The sequence below is a fragment of the Microcaecilia unicolor genome, chromosome 14, assembly GCF_901765095.1.
Source record: "Microcaecilia unicolor chromosome 14, aMicUni1.1, whole genome shotgun sequence".
Taxonomy (NCBI): domain Eukaryota; kingdom Metazoa; phylum Chordata; class Amphibia; order Gymnophiona; family Siphonopidae; genus Microcaecilia; species Microcaecilia unicolor.
Genome location: NC_044044.1, coordinates 28,199,224 through 28,221,328, shown reverse-complemented (window position 1 = coordinate 28,221,328; position 22,105 = coordinate 28,199,224). Strand labels below are relative to the sequence as shown.

At 40.9% G+C, this 22,105-nt stretch overlaps 2 protein-coding genes across 2 annotated transcripts; both read right to left on the bottom strand.

The window, feature by feature from the left end:
• Positions 1-4,253: 4,253 nt before the first annotated feature.
• On the bottom strand, positions 4,254-5,201 carry LOC115457260 (olfactory receptor 1509-like). The gene has a single exon (XM_030186683.1). It carries the CDS (start codon positions 5,199-5,201, stop codon positions 4,254-4,256), a length of 948 nt encoding a protein of 315 aa, XP_030042543.1.
• Positions 5,202-14,110: 8,909 nt separating this feature from the next.
• Positions 14,111-15,058, bottom strand: LOC115457259 (olfactory receptor 4E2-like). The gene has a single exon (XM_030186682.1). It carries the CDS (start codon positions 15,056-15,058, stop codon positions 14,111-14,113), a length of 948 nt encoding a protein of 315 aa, XP_030042542.1.
• Positions 15,059-22,105: the final 7,047 nt, after the last annotated feature.

The window sequence follows — 22,105 nt, the reverse complement described above, 5'->3', positions numbered from 1 at the left end:
GGTCTCTCCCCCTCCCTCCCAGTTTCATGGTCACCCCCCTCCCTCCATCCCAGTTTCTGGGTGCGCCTGGCCCCCCTCCAAGTTCCAGGGTCCGGCCGGCCACCCTCCAAGTTGCAGCGGCCGCTCACCCTCCCACCCAGTTCAAAGATCGTTGCCCCCCCTCTCTCCCTCCCTCCCTCCCAGTTCCACGGTAGTTGCCCCCTTTCTTTCCCTCCTCTCCCCTCCCCTCCAGCCACCCACCTGCAACGTTCTGAAGCTGACTCCTTGGCTTCAAATGAAGGGTTCATAATTTTGGTCAGGTTCGTCGCTCTTTAACCATCTGTGTCAGCCCCACCCTTGCGCCTCTGATAGGTCCGCCACCTTCAACATTGAAATGTGATGACGTCGTTGACGTCAGAACGCGATGACGTCGAGGGCGGCGGACCTATCAGAGGTGCAAGGGCGGGGCAGAGCGAGATGGTGACAGAGTGACGAACCTAACGATCCTTACGAACCCTTCACTTGAAGCCACGGAGTCAACTTCAGAACGTTGGTGGTGCCTTTTATTATAGTAGAGATAACCACCAACTTGATACCACATACTTTGAAAAGACTGGGTCAGTTAAGCTCATTTCAGCTCATTAATAGTATTATTCGTTAATAAAACAGGTCTGGACCAAAGCATACAACGTATAGCCCTGTTTTGTTCCATTATAGCAATAAAACGTTCAAGTGTTAGGAATGCCCAGGTTTCACCCTTAACACACCCCTGACGTACCCCCTTATGATTTGAAAGCACACCTGACAATCTTCATAGAAAGCGTCTAAAAATTGGTTTTGAAAATACCAATTTGGATGTTTTTGTGAGAAAAGCGTACAAATGCAGATTTATGCCACTTTTTGGACATTTTTCTCTTTTGAAAATGAGCGCCATAGTAACCTATGTAACCTTGTAAATCTACGTGCTTTGAAAATGAGCCTCTTTATCATACTGTAGGTATATTGCAAAACTTCTATACATTTCGTTAAAATGGTCCATAAGGAAGCCATTCACAAATAAAAAGTTAGCGTTGAATAGCATAAATCCAAAAAAGACATGTTCCTGGGGAAGATAGGATACTGCAGACGAGGGTCCACCTCTATGGATACCATGATGAGAAGATTCCCAGCTACAGTGAGCAGATACAGGAAGAGGAAAATCATGAAGAACTATGGCAGAGCAGGCTCTGTGATGGGTGGACTCCAGGACTCTATAGCAGAATGGGATCCATGATAGGGTGGGGTCTGAAGGACTTTATGGGAGATTGGGATCTCTATGTCGGAGGGGGAGTATGGTGAGTTTGGAATCCTTGATAAAGGCAGAACTTGCTATTGAACTTCTGCTTACAGTTCCGGTGTATATTCAAGGCTGACTGGATGGATCAGTTGGACACTTTCTACCTTTCTCCTTGGTTGCTGTGAGATGCTTCTTTGCCCAGGTAGTCATGGAAAGTGAGCATTGACCAGTTTCTCAGGCCTTGACTTCACTGAGTAATTCAGGAAGAGTAGAAATTCAGTGCTGATAGTATATAGTAATGAGCTAATTTATTTGACATCTGCTTGAAGTCCTACTCATAGAGTATGGCATAAGATACCATCTGACTAAGATCACAAAAATCATCTTTACGTGTATACAATGTGGGGCAATACAAGTTGTCAAGATTTGAGCAACCAATCTGCTGTGATACTCAATCAGTTTGGTTCTGATATTTCTTGATGTCTTGCCCACATAAATTTTGTTACATGAGCATATGGTTACTTAAATGACAAAATCCAGCAGGCAAATAATGTAATGTTTCAGTGTATATATTTTATTGACGATTGAATTAGGCCACATTTCACTTCTAACTGTCAAGACTCAAAAATTACAATGACCACCACAGCGTTTGTTACCCCTTCTCATGTTGAGATCTCCCAATTCTGTTGTAGGTAAATCCAGGTACATCATTTAATTCCAGAGATTGGGTCCATGTGTATACACTATGCATGTTTCTTCCTGAAAAATTGGATGGAACTGTAAAATATGCCAATGTTTATAAAGAATTTGAGCCACTCAGAGAGCTAAGGTAGAATAGCCTAATACACACACCTGAGTGATCTAACAGCAATAAGGAATGGTTGGAATAAAATGCTCTTATATAAACTGTCGTATAGAGTAATGGAGAAATAGACCTAATAGTTAGTTCATTGACCTGAGAACCAGGGGAATTGGGTTCAGTTTTCACTGCAGCTCCTTGTGACCCGTCTTTGCCCCAGGTACAAAAATAAGTCATGCATATAACATGTAAACCACTTTGATTGTATTCACAAAAATGCAGTATATCAAATCTTATCCCCTTTCGCTTTCTTTCTTTCTTTCTTTCTTTCTTGCATCCCACATTTTCCCACCTCTTTGCAGGCTTAATGTGGCTAACAATACATCATGAATGTTGGAAATGTGTAACAGAATATACAGTATTACATAAGGATCTTGTTTAACAAGATAATGATGAAATAAGGTGGTAGAGTGACAAGCAAATGCTGTAAGACCATTCTGGGTATATTTGTAGGAGTTCACGTTTGTTGATCTTTGTGGTATGCCTTGTTAAAGAGATGGGTCTTCAGTAGTTTGCAGAAGTTAGTTAGTTCATAGATCGTTTTCAGGCTGTGCGGCAGCGCGTTCCAGAATTGTGTGCTCAGGTATGAAAAGGTAGAGGCATGCGTTAGTTTGTATTATAGACCTTTACAGTTGGGGAAGTGAAGATTGAGGAATGTGCGGGATGATTTTTTAGCATTCCTAGGTGGTATGTCTATCAGGTCTGACATGTAGGCTGGGGCATCTCCGTGAATGATTTTGTGAGCTAGGGTACATATTTTGAACGTAATGTATTCTTTAAGTGGGAGCCAGTGTAGCTTTTCTCGTAGGGGTTTCGCACTTTCATATTTTGTTTTACCGAATATGAGTCTAGCTGCTGTGTTCTGAGCTGCCAAGTTTTAGAATATCCTCCCTGATCCAAAAAGATATTTGGAGTAGAGCTCTGACTTCAAGATTCATTCACTGGCTTACTGGATAGCAGGCTGAATATGAGTTGGTTATACCTAATCCCCCAACAATGCCCCCACGTGGCATAAGTGGGCACACCGAAGAGCACATTGTAACGTACACAACCGAGAGTATTCTATAAGTTGTGTGTCACTAGGTGAATCGCCCAAGACACACCCTTGCTCCACCCACATGAACGCCCCTTGCAGTTCCGCGCTATAGCACTTAGATGCGCTGTTTATATGATAACTCCTAGCAGTTACGTAAATGACAGTATTTTATAATTTATAGGCACTATTACCACCTAGATTTATAAGATGGTCCTTCACTGCTACCGAATATGAAAAAAAAATTTAACTCATAATCATTTACTGAGCATATATTTGTATAAATCAAGGCTTTTAGTTTCTGGGTGGATGTGATGGGCGATATAAAAGGCAATTCTAAAAACTGGCATGGAATGTTGCCACAATTTGGGTCTCTGCCAGGTACTTGTGACCTGGATCGGCCACTGATGGAGACAGGATACTGGACTAGATGGACCATTGGTCTGACCCAGTGTGGCTACTCTTAAATCATTTATTTATAATTTTTCATTTTACAAGGGTCACTTCCAAACAGTAATACAGAGATGACTGCACATTAATACAATATAAATATGGCTACTCTTATGTTCGGACTATGAAAAAAATAATTAAAAAAAAACAAAACACAATCATTACAAGTTTACTGAGCATATATTTGTATAAATCAAGGTTCTTAGTTTCTGGGTGGATGTGACGGGAGATATAAAAGGCAGTTCTAAAAACTGGTACCTAAAGATACCCATACCTAGAGTACACAGTTGCATAATTAGGTACACCTATTTTGGGTAACCCCATTGTTAATTCACTGGGCACCATCCTGTAAGGCTTCATGTCAATACCATTGAGTGGGTGGAGCATTTGTGGGTCATTTGCATATCTCTCTGCAAAGCCTGCAACTTATACAACGCTATAAGTTGTGCTGGTGCCACCGTATCAGCTCCACTTTTCACTAAGAAGAGCACAATTAATTCATGACTACTAAAATCTTTCAACGGAAATTCTATTTAAAAAAAATGTATCTAAAGACGAATAATCAGATTTTTATAGAGTACATCAAAGAGCAAACATCGATCGGTGAAAGCCAATGGTTTACACGTAGGTGTCTTTCTTTAAAATGGTACAGGGTATCACTTAATATGCCTCCCCACCACAGAAACTTGCCTACCTCTCAGCCTCTTCATGGATGTTATCACCTTCTCATTTCTGAGAGTATAAATGAAGGGGTTTAACACAGGGGTTATGATGGTGTAAAAGCCGGAGATCAGTTTGTCACCTGCGAACGTCACCGACGGTCTCAGGTAGATGAAGACAAGAGGGCCAAAAAACAAAGCAACAACCAGGAGGTGGGCGGCACAGGTAGAGAAGGCTTTCTGCCTTCCCTCAGTTGAGCGAATTCTTAAGATAGTGGAGATGATGTGTCCGTAAGATATAGACAACACCAAAAAAGAGCTAAGGGCTAAGGTTCCGCTGTTGATTACATCTGCATTCTCACTGATAAAGGTATTAGAGCAAGCCATCATAGACAAGGGGCGAGCATCACAAAAGAAATGATCGATCTCATTAGGACCACAGAAGGACAGCTGAGCTGCTGGAAGTGCCTGCCCGAAGCCATGCATGAGACCACCTACCCATGTAGAAACCACCAGCAGGACGCAGACTTGTCTGTTCATTATTACGGTATAGCGCAAAGGATTGCAGATGGCAACATAGCGATCATAAGCCATCAGAACCAGGTGAAGGCATTCTGTTCCCCCAAATAAATGTATGAAAAACACTTGAGCAATGCATTCACTAAAAGAGATGATTTTGCTTTGTGTGAGAAAGTTAACAATGGATTTGGGGACAGCGACTGTTGAAAAGCCCAAATCTAAGAAAGACAAGTGGCTGAGGAAAAAGTACATGGGAGTGTGTAGTTGAGCGTCCATATAGATGGTTACCAGAATAAGAAGATTCCCAGCTACAGTGAGCAGGTAAATCACTACAAACAGTACAAAGTATATTATCTGTAATTCAGGATTGCTAGAAAGTCCAAGGAGGATGAAATGTGTGACTCTGGTTTCGTTCCTGACTGCCATCCCTTGCGCTTTATCAACTGTAGGGCAACAGAAACACAAGAGACAATAGAAAGAAAACATGAATTGAGACAAGTGGTCAGAGACCATAAGGACTTCCTCAGTTGCTGTGTCATGCTCTATCTCTAGTTCTTTTGAAAGACAGGCTAAAAACTATCCTCTTCTCTCTAATACATTTTCCTAGAATCTCTTGTTATAGCTGTTTGTCTTGACTAGATAGTAAGCTCTGAGGAGCAGGGACTATCTCTCTTATATATGTCTGTACAGTGCTCTTGTACACCTGGCAGTGCTTTAGACATAATAAATACTAGTAAAGATTTAATCAGCCAGCTAACTTTGATCTCTCATGTTCTGTCCTCTATTTTCAAATATTTTGGACGTAAACACAGCTTAGTACGGTCAAGACATTCTAGGGCCCTTTTACTAAGCCGCGTAGGTGCCCAACATGCGCCAAATTGGAGTTACTGCCCGGTTACCACGTGGCCCTTGCGCTAATTTCAATGTTGTCATGCGCCCGCAAAATTATTTTTTATTTTCTGACGCGTGGCAGCTACACATGTCAAGTGGAAGTTGATGCGTGTAGACCATTGCCACCCAGGTCAATGGCTTGCGGTAAGGTCTCGGACCCAAAATGGACGCGCAGCAATTTTCACTTTACCGCACGTCCATTTTTGGCAAAAAAAAGGGCATTTTTAATAGGTGCGCTAAAAAATAATTCTGTGCATGCCCAAACCATGCATTTACACTTCCACGGGCCATTTTTCAGTGCACCTTAGTAAAAGGACCCCTCTAATTATCCCCCCCTAAAGTAACTGAATGGATTCTGCAACCAATTTGCTCCTATTCTTACAGACGTCCCACAGTCACATCTCATTAACTCTTCAGAGAGCAGCATCCACATGTTGGATTATGGTGTCTGTTAAGGTGTTTTTGATGTTTTTAGTTTGCTTTGAAAACGTGGAGGGGCCTCTTAGACATGATGACTAAATCCGTTTTTGGACATTTTGCGAAAGGGGTCATTTTCATTCCAGAAAAACTTCCACCTTTTTCATTTGAAAATGGGCACTTGCTACATGTCTTTGTGCTCAGTACATCTATCTGTTTCGACCCTTTTCGGGGGGAAAAAAGTCCAAGGCAAAAAGGCACAAAAACAAGTCATTGGGATGTATGGGGGGGGCAGCATTCTTAGAAGACTGGCCACAAAGACATCCCCGCAGACCTATGGGGTATCTATCATAGGCGGCATTGCAGTGGACTTATCTCACCAATGCCCTCTTATATTGTATGGGAAGCCCTCCAAAACCCACAAAAAACTACTTTACCCAACTGTACACTACTACAATAGCCCATATGTCTGTAGGTGTCACCTAAATGTGGGACACTAGGTTTTTGGTGGATTTTGGAAGGCTCACGAGTTCAACCAAAGTGTACCAGCCAGAGTAGGATATGGGCCTGGGTCCCCGTCTCTACAGTGCTCTGCACTTATCACTAGGCTACTCCAGGGACCTGCTTGCTGCTCTAATAGGACCTGCCATAACAACTGAAGCTGTCAAAGAGGCTGGTTTGTTCTGTTTCTTTCATATCTTTGAGGGGATGAAAGTGGGTCAGTGACCACTGGAGGAGTAAGGAGGGGTGATGCCATAATCCTACCAGTGGTCATTTGGTCAGTTAGGGCAACTTTTGTAACTTAGGTCTATACCAAACCACCTAACTTTTAACCCTGGACATTTTAGCTTTCTTCTATTATGACAGAAAAATATCCAAGGTTTGGGAACGCCCAAATCCCACCCCAACACTCCCCCTTCTGATTTTTAAGTACTGTTTATGAAATGCATAGAAAACTGTCTTAAAGATGGGTTTTGTTTTGGCAAAATAGCATTCATTTGCGGCTTCGTGCTGCTTTTTGAATATTTTTCTGTTTTTGAAAATGAGCCCCATAGATTCATAAGCTGATAAAAAGAGCATGTTTAAGACATTACATAGCACGTTGCCTTACCGCAAGTTCAAATGACAAAAAAAACCCCAGCAGATAGTAAAAAAATGAAGGTCAATAAAAGTCCAATTTATTCACCACAGTAAAATGATAACTAGATAAATAATTAAAAGCCCAACACAACCATGGTTTGCCCTAAAAAGGACTGCAACAGGGGCTTTTAAAATACCCACAGGTGTGTTCAAAAGAGCATCACCTACTGGTGATGTAGCCAAATGAGTTCATTTTTAAAAATCCATCCCAATGTCATGTATCGATATCAGCACAAACCCTCCAGATCAGCACTTTTCCCGCATGAAACCTACTCACCATGTGTTATTCACTGGTCTCTTTGTCAAGTACAGTTCATAAGTTCTCAAGATGTTATGTAATGACATGGCTATAAACATCAGTGAAACTTTTCATACTCTCACCATACTTCCAGTGAAGAATCCCATTCTTCCGAAGGGAATGAAATGCATTTCATCTCAGTCTAGGTCTAAAAGTAAAGAACTTAATTAACGATTTATGTAATCAAGAGTAGATGACACTGGCGATACAATTTCTATTTGAAAATCTCCTCTCCACTTTCCTATTTAAACTCGATGGTCTACTCAATGATTTCTCTCTTTTGCTATATTAAGGAAAGAGTTCGTAAGGAACATTGAGACACATCAACTGAGGTGGGACAATGAAAAACAAAGCTGAAGAAAACAAGAGACGAATGTCTACTGAAACTGGCAGAAAAGCCTGCTGCTAGTTAAGGATCATAACGTATTCTTTATCCTGTACCAGGATAGATATTCTTTTGGTGGTTCTCAGCTTTGCCCTGTAAGTGAAGCATATTTACAAAATGATATTTTAACACCTATGTTAAAAAAAACTGAAGTGGAAAATAAGGCCTAACAGAGCAGTTGGGTTGAGAATCAGAGATGCAAGTTCAAATTCATTATTTTTTATTAGTTTTAAATATAACATCCATCCAATGCATTACATTGGATCACTCTTTGGATGGATACGATTCTAAACTTTTTGACACGTTGATAGCAATAACTCTCAAATATATTTTATCCAACTGGAAGAACATTTCACAACTTAATATACATTTTTGGTGGAATAATGTTTTACAAATCCATAAATATTGTACTGTCAAGACTGGTTATTTTCAGATGTCTCATCACAAAGTTTGGTTAACATTGCAGCAATATTTGGAATCAAATTCTACTAGTTAGCCATCTGAGCACAATGTTTTGATCTCCCTTTCTCCTTTCTTCCCTTTCTTAATTTTCCCCTCTATCCTTAGTCTTTCCCTTTAAGTTATCATTTCTTTTTATACAACTTCCTTTTTGTATACCTGTTGTATACTTACTTCGAATTTATGACCTTTGACAGTAATCTAGTTATATGTTTTTTTCATATGGTTCTTCGAATGGAATGGAAGTTATATTATATTTTGTAATGCAGGGATGGAAGTTTAAATTCCACTGCAGCTATTTGCCATTTTAGGTGGTCTTTAAACTAAGGCACACTAAAAATAAGCAGACGCTAAACGCTAGAGATGCCAACGTATTCCCATGGGCGTCTCTACTTTCTATACAAACTGGATTGTGAGCTCTCCAGGAAGAGAAAAAAAACCTACTTAACATATATGTATCCCATTTGCACACAGTACATAATAAAACGAAATATACTTTTAAAGATAGATCAATGATACGGAAAAATTTAAATAGATGGCAGATACTTACAGCATAGTTGTTGAAGAGATCATCACCTGAATGGATGGCTTTTGCTTTGATCATTTCCAAACACCAAACGTTCCTGAAAATTACCACAAAATGTAATTTTTTGGAAACAATATATTCAGAAATTCTGAAGAATAGGTAGTCTCTGCCTCCCTAGCTCTGCCATCACCTACAGGTCGAAGGCTATTTCTCCAGTAGGCAGAAAAGTGATGAATTTAAACTGTATTTGGGGCTCTGGGGATAATAATCATTGGAGGATCTTAAAAGAAGCAGATGATTAAAAACTTTTTTTTTCGTTTACCTTATTCACCTGTACATCCGTGAGAAAACAATAGTTTGAAACCAGTAGAGTCTTTCACAAAGAACGGACACAATTCATTTTTTCACTGATTTTTTTCTTGTTAAAATTCAAAATATATCTGTGTTCTTTTTTCTTTTCAAGAGCAAGAAATCGCTTAACGTATATCAAGAAAAGTGATGTGCATTCTTTCTTAGTCAATGTTCCCTCAAAGGCACTGAGGAGGCCCAGCAATCGCGTCCCAGAACCTAATGAAGAAGTTTGATAATATTGCGCTGTGTGTTTGTAATCTGTCATATTAATTTATGGAGTTCCTTTCCCATTTTAATTTCATTTTATATGCTGTAAACCACCTTGACTGACAATGAAAAAATAAGATGGTTTATTAAGACTAGTAAATGATAAACAATAACAGATTTTTTTAAGGAGCTCATCTACATATTTCTGACTTTCTGCAAAGTTGCTTCTTGTTTTGTTGTAAGGTTAAGAATCCAACATGAATAAGCACAAAAGATTTAAAAAAAAAAAACATAAGGCAGTGAGTATAATGTGATGTGAGGAATAATGGAAATCATGGCATTACTTCTGAACAGAGCAGCTATGATTCATTCATAATAGATTCATGGTAGAAGGGTCACAGCTCCATCCTTCCATCAGTAGCCACATCTAGAAAAGACTTAAAAAGACATGAACCTATTTCTTGCTCATTAAGATAGATTATGTGCTCATTTTCAAGGCACATAGAATTACAAAGTTACGTGGAAGGATGTTTTGCTATAACCATTTTTGTACTCTACATGTTTATCTCTGGGTCCATTTTTTAATCAAAGACATCTAAGTGAAAAACGCACAAAATCAAGCCATTGGGATGTAGGAGGAGTCTGTATTCTTAGTAGACTGGCCACAGACATATCCCAGGAGAGCAATGGGGCACCCTAAGGGGCACTGCAGTGGTGCACTCCCAGATACAAATCTCACCGTTGCTCCAATATATTGTCTGCTGAGCCCCTCCCCCCAAAACCTACTACCCCCAACTGTATACCACTAAAATAGCCCTTATGGGTGAAGGGGGCACCAATGTGTGGGTACAGTGAGTTTCTAGTCAGTTTTGGAGGGTTCACAGTTTCCACCACAAGTATAACAGGTAGGGAGAGGTATGGGCCTGGGTCCACCTGTCTACAATGCACTGCACCCACCACTTGACAACTCCAGGGATCTGCATGTTGCTCTAATGGAGCCAAGTATAACATCTGAGGCTGGTAAGTAATGTTTTTAATCACATTTTAGGGGGTGGGAGGGGTTAATGACCACTGAGGGAGTAAGGGGAGGTCATCCATGATTCCCTCCAGTGGTCATCTGGCCATTTAGGGCACCTTTGTGTGGCTTATTCATTAATAACCACCAACTTCATACCACATACTTTGAAAAGACTGGGTCAGTTAAGCTCATTTCAGCTCATTAATAGTATTATTCGTTAATAAAACAGGTCTGGACCAAAGCATACAACGTATAGCCCTGTTTTGTTCCATTATAGCAATAAAACGTCTAAGTGTTAGGAATGCCCAGGTTCCACCCTTAACACACCCCTGACGATACCCCCTTGTGATTTGAAAGCACACCTGACAATCTTCATAGAAAACGTCTAAAAATTGTTTTTGAAAATACCAATTCGGATGTTTTTGTGAGAAAAACGTACAAATGCAGATTTATGCCACTTTTTGGACATTTTTCTCTTTTGAAAATGAGCGCCATAGTAACCTATTTAACCTTGTAAATCTACGTGCTTTGAAAATGAGCCTCTTTATCATACTGTAGGTATATTGCAAAACTTCTATACATTTCGTTAAAATGGTCCATAAGGAAGCCATTCACAAATAAAAAGTTAGCGTTGAATAGCATAAATCCAAAAAAGACATGTTCCTGGGGAAGATAGGATACTGCAGACGAGGGTCCACCTCTATGGATACCATGATGAGAAGATTCCCTGCTACAGTGAGCAGATACAGGAAAAGGAAAATCATGAAGAACTATGGCAGAGCAGGCTCTGTGATGGGTGGACTCCAGGACTCTATAGCAGAATGGGATCCATGATAGGGTGGGATCTGAAGGGCGTTATGGCAGATTGGGATCTCTATGTCGGAGGGGGAGTATGGTGAGTTTGGAATCCTTGATAAAGGCAGAACTTTCTATTGAACTTCTGCTTACAGTTCCGGTGTATATTCAGGGCTGACTGGATGGATCAGTTGGACACTTTCTTCCTTTATCTCCTTGGTTGCTATGAGATGCTTCTTTGCCCAGGTAGTCATGGAGAGTGAGCATTGTCCAGTTTCTCAGGCCTTGACTTCACTGAGTAATTCAGGAAGAGAAGAAAGTCAATGCTGATAGTACATAGTAATGAGTTAATTTATTTGACATCTGCTTGAAGTCTACTCATAGAGGCACAGTATGGCATAAGATACCATCTAACTAAGATCACAAAAATTACATTGTATACAATGTGGGACAATACAAGTTGTCAAGACTTGAGCAACCAATCTGCTGTGATACTCAATCAGTTTGGTTCTGATATTTCTTGATGTCTTGCCCACATAAATTTTGTTACATGAGCATATGATTACTTAAATGACAAAATCCAACAGGCAAGTAATGTTTCAGTGTGTATATTTTATTGACAATTGAATTAGGCCACATTTCACTTTTCAACTGTCATTACACAAAACTGACAATGACCACCACAGCATTTGTGACCCCTTCTCACGCTGAGATCTCCCAATTCTGTTGTAGGTAAATCCAGGTACATAATTTTATGTGCTGATATTTTGACTGCTCAACATAGCCAGTTTGGTGCTGAATATCCGTGCTTAACTGGCAATGTCATGCGATAACCAGGTATCTCCCACTGCATATCCACCTATTAACAAGTACTGAATATCAGGGTAAATATATAAAGGAAGGAATTCTATAAATTGGCGCTAAATTTTAGGCACCACTGTCATGCTTAGAGCCAATTCTAGAACAGCTCAAAGGCGTGCCTAAGACCGGGACTATCTCTTACACGGTTTGCGTGCTTTGGTGCATCAAGATTTAGAATCAGCCACTTCTGTCGTTTCGATAGCAGACATAAGTGGGCACACCAAAGAGCACATTGTAACGTAGATATGATAGAAGTGTATAAAATAATGAGTGGAATGGATCGGGTGGATGTGAAGCGACTGTTCACGCTATCCAAAAATACTAGGACTAGAGGGCATGAGTTGAAGCTACAGTGTGGTAAATTTAAAACGAATCGGAGAAAATTTTTCTTCACCCAACGTGTAATTAGACTCTGGAATTCGTTGCCGGAGAACGTGGTACGGGCGGTTAGCTTGACGGAGTTTAAAAAGGGGTTAGATAGATTCCTAAAGGACAAGTCCATAGACCGCTATTAAATGGACTTGGAAAAATTCCGCATTTTTAGGTATAACTTGTCTGGAATGTTTTTACGTTTGGGGAGCGTGCCAGGTGCCCTTGACCTGGATTGGCCACTGTCGGTGACAGGATGCTGGGCTAGATGGACCTTTGGTCTTTCCCAGTATGGCACTACTTATGTACTTATGTACTTATGTACTTATGTACTTATAAGTTATGTGTCACTAGGTGAATCACCTAAGACATACCCTTGCTCCACCCATATGAACGCCCCTTGCAGTTCCACGCTATAGCACTTAGATGCGCTGTTTATACAATAACTCCTAGCAGTTACGTAAATGACAGTATTTTATAATTTATATGCACTATTGCCACCTACATTTATAAGATGGTCCTTCACTGCTACCGAACATGAAAAAAAATTAACTCACAATCATTACAAGTTTACTGAGCATATATTTGTATAAATCAAGTTTCTTAGTTTCTGGGTGGATGTGACGGGAGATATAAAAGGCAATTCTAAAAACTGGCATGGAATGTTGCCACAATTTGGGTCTCTGCCAGGTACTTGTGACCTGGATCGGCCACTGATGGAGACAGGATACTGGACTAGATGGACCATTGGTCTGACCCAGTATGGCTACTCTTATGTTCGGACTATGAAAAAAAGAATTTAAAAAAACAAAACCCAATCATTATAAGTTTACTGAGTATATATTTGTATAAATCAAGGTTCTTAGTTCCTGGGTGGACGTGCGGGAGATATAAAAGACAATTCTAAAAACTGGGACCTAAACATACCCAGGCCAAGAGTGCACAAATTCATAGTTAGGTGCGACTACCATGATTAACTCCATTGTTAATTTGATGGGCATCTTTCTGTAAGGTTTTATGTAAATACCATTGAGTGGGTGGAGCATTTGTGGGTCATTTGCATATCTCCCTGCAATGCCTGCAACTTATACAATGCTATAGGTTGTGCTGGTGCCATGGCTCACTAAGGACCCCTTTTACTAAACCCGGTTAGCGATTCCCATGCAGCAATATGATGAAGCCCATTCTGGACTATGTCCAATTTGCCTCACCACGAATCACTAGCGTGGTTTAGTACAAGGGGACCTAAGACACCAACTTACACCTGCCATACACATGCCTTATGTGATCATGCGTAATGTTTGGTGTACTAAAGTGAAGTTTTGCTAATACGGCTTAGGCACATCAAAGCATCGGTATACAATTGATGTTGCATGCATAGATTTTGGCGCCTAAATGAAGGCACCAAGTTCTAGAACTGCCCCCATTACAGCTCCACTTTTCACTAAGAACAGCACAATTAATTCATGACTACTAAAATCTTTCAATGGAAATTCTATTTAACAAATGTATCTAAAGATGAATAATCAGATTTTTATAGAGTACATCAAAGAGCAAACCGATCGGTGAAAGCCAATGGTTTACACATAGGTGTCTTTCTTTAAAATGGTACAGGGTATCACTTAATATGCCTCCCCACCAAAGAAACTTGCCTACCTCTCAGCCTCTTCATGGATGTTATCACTTTCTCATTTCTGAGAGTATAAATGAAGGGGTTTAACACAGGGGTTATGATGGTGTAAAAACCGGAGATCAGTTTGTCACCTGCAAACGTCACTGATGGTCTCAGGTAGATGAAGACAAGAGGGCCAAAAAACAAAGCAACAACCAGGAGGTGGGCGGCACAGGTAGAGAAGGCTTTCTGCCTTCCCTCAGTTGAGCGAATTCTTAAGATAGTGGAGATGATGTGTCCGTAAGATATAGACAACACCAAAAAAGAGCTAAGGGCTAAGGTTCCGCTGTTGATTATATCAGCGTTCTGACTGATGAAGGTATTAGAGCAAGCCATCAAAGACAAGGGGCGAGCATCACAAAAGAAATGATCGATCTCATTAGGACCACAGAAGGACAGCTGAGCTGCTGGAAGTGCCTGCCCGAAGCCATGCATGAGACCACCTACCCATGTAGAAACCACCAGCAGGACGCAGACTCGTCTGTTCATTATTGTAGTATATCGCAAAGGATTACAGATGGCAACATAACGATCATAAGCCATCAGAACCAGGTGAAGGCATTCTGTACCTCCAAGTAAATGTAAGAAAAACACTTGAGCAATGCATTCACTAAAAGAGATGATTTTGCTTTGTGTGACAAAGTTAACAATGGATCTGGGGACAGCGGCTGTTGAAAAGGCCAAATCTAAGAAAGACAAGTGGCTGAGGAAGAAATACATGGGAGTGTGTAGTTGAGTGTCCATATAGATGGTTACCAGAATAAGAAGATTCCCAGCTACAGTGAGCAGGTAAATCACTACAAACAGTACAAAGTATATTATCTGTAATTCAGGATCACTAGAAAGTCCAAGGAGGATGAAATGTGTGACTCTGGTTTCATTCCTGACTGCCATCCCTTGCGCTTTATCAACTGTAGGGCAACAGAAACACAAGAGACAATAGAAAGAAAACATGAATTGAGACAAATGGTCAGAGAAGATAAGGACTTCCTCAGTTGCTGTGCCATGCTCTATCTCTAGTTCTTTTGAAAGACAGGCTAAAAACTAACCTCTCTAATACATTTTCCTAGAATCTCTTGTTATAGCTGTTTGTCTTGACTAGATTGTAAGCTCTGAGGAGCAGGGACTATCTCTCTTATATATGTCTGTACAGTGCTCTTGTACACCTGGCAGTGCTTTAGAAATAATAAATGCTAGTAAACACTGAATCAGCCAGATAACTTTGATCTCTCATGTTCTGCCCTCTATTTTCTTCTATTTTGGACGTAAACACAGCTTAGTACAGTCAAGGCATTCTAGGGCCCTTTTACTTAGCCGCATAGGTACCTACACATGCCCAATACGCGCCAAGTTGGAGTTACTGCCCGGTTACTGCGTGGCCCTTGCGCTAATTTCAATGTTGGCACACGCCCGCAAAATTATTTTTTTTATTTTCTGACGCGTGGCAGCTACACATGTCAAGTGGAAGTTGATGAGCGAGGACCATTGCCACCCAGGTCAATGGCTTGCAGTAAGGTCTCAGACCCAAAATGATTAGTAGTAGTAGTATGATGCTGCTTTTAACTCCTAACCCTTATTTACTTGTTCAGAACCCTTATTTTATCATCCTCACTTTAATATTCCTTTATCTCTTGTTTGTCCTGTTTGTCTGGCCCAATTAGATTGTAAGCTCTGTTGAGCAGGGACTGTCTCTTCACATTCAAGTGTACAGCGCTGCGTACGTCTAGTAGCGCTATAGAAATGATAAGTAGTAGAAGTAGTCAAATAGACGCAGCAAGTTTCATTTTGGCGCATGTCCATTTTCGGCAAAAAAAAAGGCATTTTTTATAGGTGCGCTAAAAAATAATTCTGCGCATGCCCAAACCATGCATTTACACTTCCACGGGCCATTTTTCAGTGCACCTTAGTAAAAGGACCCCTCTAATTATCCCCCCCTAAAGTAACTGAATGGATTCTGCAACCAATTTGCTCCTATTCTTACAGACGTCCCACAGTCACATCTCATTAACTCTTCAGAGAGCAGCATCCACATGTTGGATTATGGTGTCTGTTAAGGTATTTTTCTTGTTTTTAGTTTGCTTTGAAAACGTGGAGGGGCCTCTTAGACATGACGGCTAAATCCGATTTTGGACATTTTGCGAAAGGGGTCATTTTCAATCCAGAAAAACTTCCACCTTTTTCATTTGAAAATGGGCACTTGCTACATGTCTTTGTGCTCAGTACGTCTATCTGTTTCAACCCTTTTCGGGGGAAAAAAATGTCCAAGGCAAAAACGTATGGAGGGGCAGCATTCTTAGAAGACTGGCCACAAAGACATCCCAGCAGAGCTATGGGGTATCTATCCTAGGCGGCATTGCAGTGGACTTATCTCACCAATGCCCCCTTAGATTGTGTGGGAAGCCCTCCAAAACCCACCAAAAACTACTTTACCCAACTGTACATCACTACAATAGCCCATATGTCTGTAGGTGTCACCTAAATGTGGGACACTAGGTTTTTGGTGGATTTTGGAAGGCTCACGAGTTCAACCAAAGTGTACCAGCCAGAGTAGGATATGGGCCTGGGTCCCCGTCTCTACAGTGCTCTGCACTTATCACTAGGCTACTCCAGGGACCTGCTTGCCGCTCTAATAGGACCTGCCATAACAACTGAAGCTGTCAAAGAGGCTGGGGGGGATGAAAGTGGGTCAGTGACCACTGGAGGAGTAAGGAGGGGTGATGCCAAAATCCTACCAGTGGTCATTTGGTCAGTTAGGGCAACTTTTGTAACTTAGTCGTGAATGAAACAGGTCTATACCAAACCACCTAACTTTTAACCCTGGACATTTTAGCTTTTTTCTATTATGACAGAAAAATATCCAAGGTTTGGGAACGCCCAAATCCCACCCCAACACTCCCCCTTCTGATTTTTAAGTACTGTATATGAAATGCATAGAAAACTGTCTTAAAGATGGGTTTTGTTTTGGCAAAATAGCATCCATTTGCGGCTTCGTGCTACTTTTTGAACATTTTTCTCATTTTTGAAAATGAGCCCCATAGATTCATAAGCTGATAAAAAGAGCATGTTTAAGACATTACATAGCACATTGCCTTACCGCAAGTTCAAATGACAACCCCCCCCCCCCCCCAGCAGATTGCAAAAGAATGAAGGTCAATAAAAGTCCAATTTATTCACCACAGTAAAATGATAAATAGATAAATAATTAAAAGCCCAACACAACCATGTTTTGCCCTAAAAAGGGCTACATCAGGGGTTTTTAAAATACCCACAGGTGTGTTCAAAAGAGTATCGCCTACTGGTCTCACAAACTCAGCCTATCTGTAGCCAAATGAAGAGTTCATTTTTAAAAATCCATCCCAATGTCATGTATCGATATCAGCACAAACCCTCCAGATCAGCAGTTCCCCCGCATGAAACCTACTCACCATGTGTTGTTCACAGGGTCTCCTTCCCTCTTTGTCAAGTACAGTTCATAAGTTCTCTCAAGATGTTATGTAATGACATGGCTATAAACATCAGTGAAACCTTTCATACTCTCACCATACTTCCAGTGAAGAATCCCATTCTTCCGAAGGGAATGTAATGCATTTCATCTCAGTCTAGGTCTAAACGTAAAGAACTGAATTAACGATTTATGTAATCAAGAGTGGATGATACTGGCGATACAATTTCGTTTTGAAAATTGCCTCGCCACTTTACCTATTTAAACTCGATGGTCTACTCAATGATTTCTCTCTTTTGCTATATTAAGGAAAGAGTTCGTAAAGAACATTGAGACACATCAACTGAGGTGGGACAATGAAAAACAAAGCTGAAGAAAACAAGAGACGAATGTCTACTGAAACTGGCAGAAAAGCCTGCTGCTAGTTAAGGATCATAATGTATTCTTTATCCTGTACCAGGATAGATATTCTTTTGGTGGTTCTCAGCTTTGCCCTGTAAGTGAAGCATATTTACAAAATGATATTTTAACACCTATGTTAAATTGAAGTGGAAAATAAGGCCTAACAGTTAGAGTAGTTGGGTTGAGAATCAGGGATGCAAGTTCAAATTCCACTACAGCTATTTGCCATTTTAGGTGGTCTTTAAACTAGGGCGCACTAAAAATAAGCACACGCTAAACGCTAGAGATGCCAACGTATTCCCATGGGCGTCTCTACTTTCTATACAAACTGGATTGTGAGCTCTCCAGGAAGAGAAAAAAACCTACTTAACATATGTGTATCCCATTTGCACACAGTACATAATAAAACAAAATATACTCTTAAAGATAGATCAATGATACGGAAAAATGTAAATAGATGGCAGATACTTACAGCATAGCTGTTGAAGAGATCATCACCTGAATGGATGGCGTTTGCTTTGATCATTTACAAACACCAAACATGTTCCTGAAAATTACCACAAAATGTAATTTTTAGAAATAATAAATTCAGAAATTCTGAAGAATAAGTAGTCTCTGCCTCCCTAGCTCTGCCATCACCTACAGGTCGAAGGCGTTTTCTCCAGTAGGCAGAAAAGTGATGAATTTAAACTGTATTTGGGGCTCTGGGAATAATAATCATTGGAGGATCTTAAAAGAAGCAGGTGATTAAAAACTTTTTTTTCGTTTACCATATTCACCTTCACATCCGTGAGAAAACAATAGTTTGAAACCAGTAGAGTCTTTCACAAAGAACGGACACAATTCATTTTTTCACTGTTTTTTTTTGTTGTTAAAATTCAAAACATACCTGTGTTCTTTTTTTTTTTTCAAGAGCAAGAGATCGCTTAACTTAAATCAAATCAAGCAAAGTGATGTGCATTCTTTCTTAGTCAATGTTCCCTCAAAGGCACACCAGAGTTCAGTAATATCATGGTTTCAATCATGAGGGGCAGCACAGAACTTGTAATTGAAACTGACATATTGATGCACCAGCCTCCATGGTAGGAAAGCTGGATGAGGACTCCAACACACCTTAGATGGATTGTTGTTCATAACATGTCAACCTTACAAAGCAAATTAAAAAAAAACCTCCCATTACCCGTTTTCCACATCTCTGTGACCCAACTCTCTCTAACGTTGACCCTGCATCTCAACTCCAGCATACTTTCTTCCTAATGCGCACAGGAGTCCTCCATCTACATTCCTGACATCCGAGGTGGGACTGTCCTTCCCCATGTCTTAACTTGTACAGCGCTGCGTAACCCTTGTAGCGCTATAGAAATGCTAAGTAGTAGTAGTAGTAGTACAGCAACATCACAGTTTCAATCATGAGAGACAAACAATTCTTTGGTCTCCAAGGGAACCTTCCATCCCCCTTTCCATTGAAACCACAATATTGCTACACCTCCCTCAACAGTAAGAATACAGGTGACAGATTGTTGCACAACTTAGAATATTGCATCCTGACCGTTTATCCAATATAACCCCATTTTAAAATTTTAAAATTCATGTGAATATAGATGATAATGGAAACAAGATAGCAGATCTCAATTCTACCCTCACTTATCTAAAGTGTGAGACCAGTGACAGTATCAGTGATGGCACCAGCAGGGCCACTGAGAAACAAAACTGGGCCCAAGGCAAATAATGTTATGTGCCCCGACACACTCCCCATCCCACTGCCACAATAGTCTCTGACGATAACTCCCTTCCACCACCATCTCAATCCTCTACTTGCCTGAAGTCATTGGATGGCAGGTAGCAGTGATCAAGAAAGACTGCTCTGCAAGCCACGGCTCCTTCTTCTGCATAGGTGGAACATGGCAGGAAGAAGGACTCGTGGCTGGCAGAGCAGTGTCTCTTGATCACTACTGCCTGCCATTCAATGACTCCAGGCAACTATAGGACCAGGGCAGGTTAGAAGGGAGGGATAGACACTGGATCTCATCTGGGCTGCCAGTGCTGGCCCCCTTTGGAGGCCAGTTCTGGAGGAATTTTGGCCCCCTGTCCCCTTCTTGGCAGCCCTGGGCACCATAGTAGCAATCAGCCCAGGACCCTGTCTGTCGGAGTGCTCTCATAGACCCCAGGGCACTCCATTGTCTTCCAGTCTAACAGAAAGCCCATTGGTGGGGCCTGTGAATGTTCACTGACTCACAAGCCCCTATCTGACTGCCACTGCAGGGAACCAGTCATAGCAGAGGTCCAAATAGAGGACCTGTTTCTTTGACGCCATTTGATGTCATGACCTACAAGTTATGCACGCCCCAGTCCCGCCTTCGCTATGCTTCCGACACGCCCCCGTGAACTCTGGTCGTCCCCACAACGGAAAGCAGTTGAGGACGCCCAAAATCGATTTTCGATTATGCCAATTTGGGCGACCCTGGGAGAAGGACGCCCATCTCCCGATTTGTGTCGAAAGATGGGCACCCTTCTCTTTCGAAAATAAGCCTGATAGTATACTACTTACAGTGTCAACACGATACACATTAAACCATCGTTTTAGTATCATGCCTCCAACTCTATGAATGTTTTACTGTGTTTTAATGTGTACTTTGCTAACAGTGAAGCATATTATTGTCATGACTATGAATTTGTTCCTTTCCAAGTTTTCATCCTGTTGTTCTAATTATATACTGAGATGATATTTGAGCGTTTTATATCAGTCACAATGTTACTGTGATTATAAACTGCTTATACCCAGTTTACACTTTTAAAAAGGTAGTAAATGAATCTTAATAAAGGAATATAATTGGGATTATCTTAAAAAACCCCATTTTAATAGACAGCATAAGGTGGAGGCAAAGGTGGAACATATAAACAGATATTTATTCATTCATTCATTCGAGTATCCTACTGTTATCCAAAAGCAAGTTTCTGTTCAAAGTGGCTGACAATTTGCAATTGATTGAAATTACAGGGGTAGTATAGGATAGAGTAGTAGGGTTTATATAGAAAATATGGGTACTAACTTAAAGGAATTTGCATTTGAACTCGTAAAATTGCATGAACATGATCTCAGATAGAAGTAGATAAGACAGTCCTGTTACTATACGAGCAGCTACCAGCACCCCGACAGTTGTCACTGGACACTTTCCACCCACCAATTCCCCCCTGCACTATTATCCTTGAGCGAATTCCCACAGAAGAGGTACAAATTCCTCCTAAGACTCCCCTCCCCCAGATATCTCCCACCTTCCGAAGGTGGTTTTTTTAACAGGACATAATATTGTTTTTTTCTTTCTTTCTTGTGTTGGTGTTGTATCTTTTTTTTTTGCGTTGTAATTTGTATAAAATGACGCATTGTGTGGTGTTGTGTGGCGTCAGGCAGAGGGGAAGGTTTGAATAGGTGATCGGGAGGAAGGTTTGTATTTAATCTACCATTTTCAAATAGAATACTCGCTTAAACAAAGTTCCTTCGTTTGCCCCTTTGAATGAACATTCCTTCCCGCTGTTGCATGTTACGGGGATTTAGGCAACATTTTCCATTTAATGGCCAGTACAACTATATTGAATTGAAAGGTAATGCTTGCAGACCACTTTGGATTGGATTAATTTAAATATTTTCATTTTGGATGGCTGTAGTTTGCCGGGCGTGGGGGGGGGGGGGGGCATTCTACCCCCAAATGAACTGCATGTCTAGAAGGGGAAAAGGTGTGTTTGGCATTTTTTTTAATGGGTGTGAATTGTCCTCCCTGGTGTGGTGGGAATTGGATCAGTGGCAATTGTCCAGATGGGAATTGGTGAGTGGGAACTGTCCAGGTGGGAACTGACCTAGAACCCTAACTAGTTAGGTGGTTCTTTCACTAAAGCTTGGAGAAGAGCCAAGCTTCCACTGCTTCCTGAAGTAGAGATAATGTTGCAGTGGGTGAAGCCGTTTAGAGAGTACATTCCAGAGTATGGGGTTTACTCTGAAGAAGGCTGGTCGGACAGTGTCATATTGTGTGATATTCTTTAGAAGAGCATTAGCAACCCTATAGGGGTGTACAGGGAGATCCCAGTTCCTTTAAGAGCCTTGG

Coding starts and splice junctions, on each gene's coding strand:
- LOC115457260 (XM_030186683.1), bottom strand. CDS start 5,201: ATGGCAGTCAGGAACGAAACCAGAGTCACACATTTCATCCTCCTTGGA.
- LOC115457259 (XM_030186682.1), bottom strand. CDS start 15,058: ATGGCAGTCAGGAATGAAACCAGAGTCACACATTTCATCCTCCTTGGA.